General features: G+C 32.6%; 1 protein-coding gene across 1 annotated transcript; it reads left to right on the top strand.

The window, feature by feature from the left end:
* Positions 1-64: 64 nt before the first annotated feature.
* On the top strand, positions 65-550 carry LOC109592779 (pseudouridylate synthase 7 homolog-like protein; the record flags this gene model as incomplete). The annotated part of the gene is made up of 2 exons (XM_020008145.1): positions 65-351; positions 456-550. Coding segments are annotated over 2 exons (382 nt in total), but the record flags the coding sequence as incomplete, so codon positions are not given.
* Between the last annotated feature and the right edge of the window lie 915 nt (positions 551-1465).

Raw genomic sequence — 1465 nt, 5'->3', positions numbered from 1 at the left:
AATTCTCACTTATAATCTTTACAGTAAAAATAATAATCATTTTCTCTCTTTTGTTTCCTATCAGTCCTGGCGATTTCATTGTCACTGAAATTGATAAAAATGGAGAACTAGTAACAATAAACAAAGACTGTCCTATACTGGATCCACCCGTTGACAACCAAACTTCAAACGAACAAGTGTCTCCTGAGCCTCCCCCTCCTCCAGTAGAAGAAGATACTGATGATGAAGAAGATGACGATGATTTTAATCCACTGGCAGAGAAGCAGATGTTAGAGTTAAGTGATCTGTCAAGAAAGTTTGAGGAGATGTCTGATGCTCAGTCTTCAATTTTATTTGAAACAGTTGACTTAGGTACCTGTACTGTAGTTTGTTTGTTTTTATCATGATGGCAATGTTAATGATGATTATTTATAAAAGACAATATCTTTTATTTATTTGTTTGTTTATTATTTTAGGTTGTTATGATAGCAAGAAGGTTCGTTCTCGTATACACAAATCAGTTAAAGATAATTTTCCTTTACTAATAACACGGACTATACACAATGATGAAGTAATTGAATGAACATTGTATTCTATTGTTAATAGCCTTTTGGTTTTTTTTCCAAAAAATGGCTCCGAAAACACCCCAAATTTTTATTGCATTTTCTGATGCATATTGATGTACTTATGCTGTGTAGAAAGTTTGAGCCGATTCCGAGCTCAAATTCTGGAGTTATGAACACTTTTTAAAAACTAGCAAATTTTGAAAAAAAAAGCATGGACTATAGCCTATGGTTTTTTCCAAAAAAATGGTTTTGAAATCACCCCAAATTTTTATTACATTTTTTGATGCATATTGATGTACTTATGCTGTGTAGAAAGTTTGAGCCGATTCCTAGCTCAAATTCTGGAGTTATGAGCACTTTTTAAAAACTAGCAAATTTTGAAAAAAAGCATGGACTATAGCCCATGGTTTTTTCCAAAAAATGGCTCCGAAATCACCCCAAATTTTTATTACATTTTTTGATACATATTGATGTACTTATGCTGTGTAGAAAGTTTGAGCCGATTCCGAGCTCAAATTCTGGAGTTATGAGCACTTTTTAAAAGCTAACAAATTTTGAAAAAAAGCATGGACTATAGCGCATGGTTTTTTTTGCAAAAAATGGCTCCAAAATCACCCCAAATTTTTATTACATTTTCTGATGCATATTGATGTACTTATGCTGTGTAGAAAGTTTGAGCCGATTCCGAGCTCAAATTCTGGAGTTATGAGTACTTTTTTAAAACTAGCAAATTTTGAAAAAAAGCATGGACTATAGCCCATGGTTTTTTCCAAAAAATGGCTCAGAAATCACCCCAAATTTTTATTACATTTTCTGATGCATATTGATGTACTTATGCTGTGTAGAAAGTTTGAGCCGATTCCAAGCTCAAATTCTGGAGTTATGAGTACTTTTAAAACTAGCAAATTTGAAAAAAAGCA

Source organism: Amphimedon queenslandica, unplaced genomic scaffold (genome assembly GCF_000090795.2).
Source record: "Amphimedon queenslandica unplaced genomic scaffold, v1.1 AMPQUscaffold_3954_Cont24058, whole genome shotgun sequence".
Classification (NCBI taxonomy): domain Eukaryota; kingdom Metazoa; phylum Porifera; class Demospongiae; order Haplosclerida; family Niphatidae; genus Amphimedon; species Amphimedon queenslandica.
This window is presented reverse-complemented; position numbering and strand designations above follow the sequence as displayed.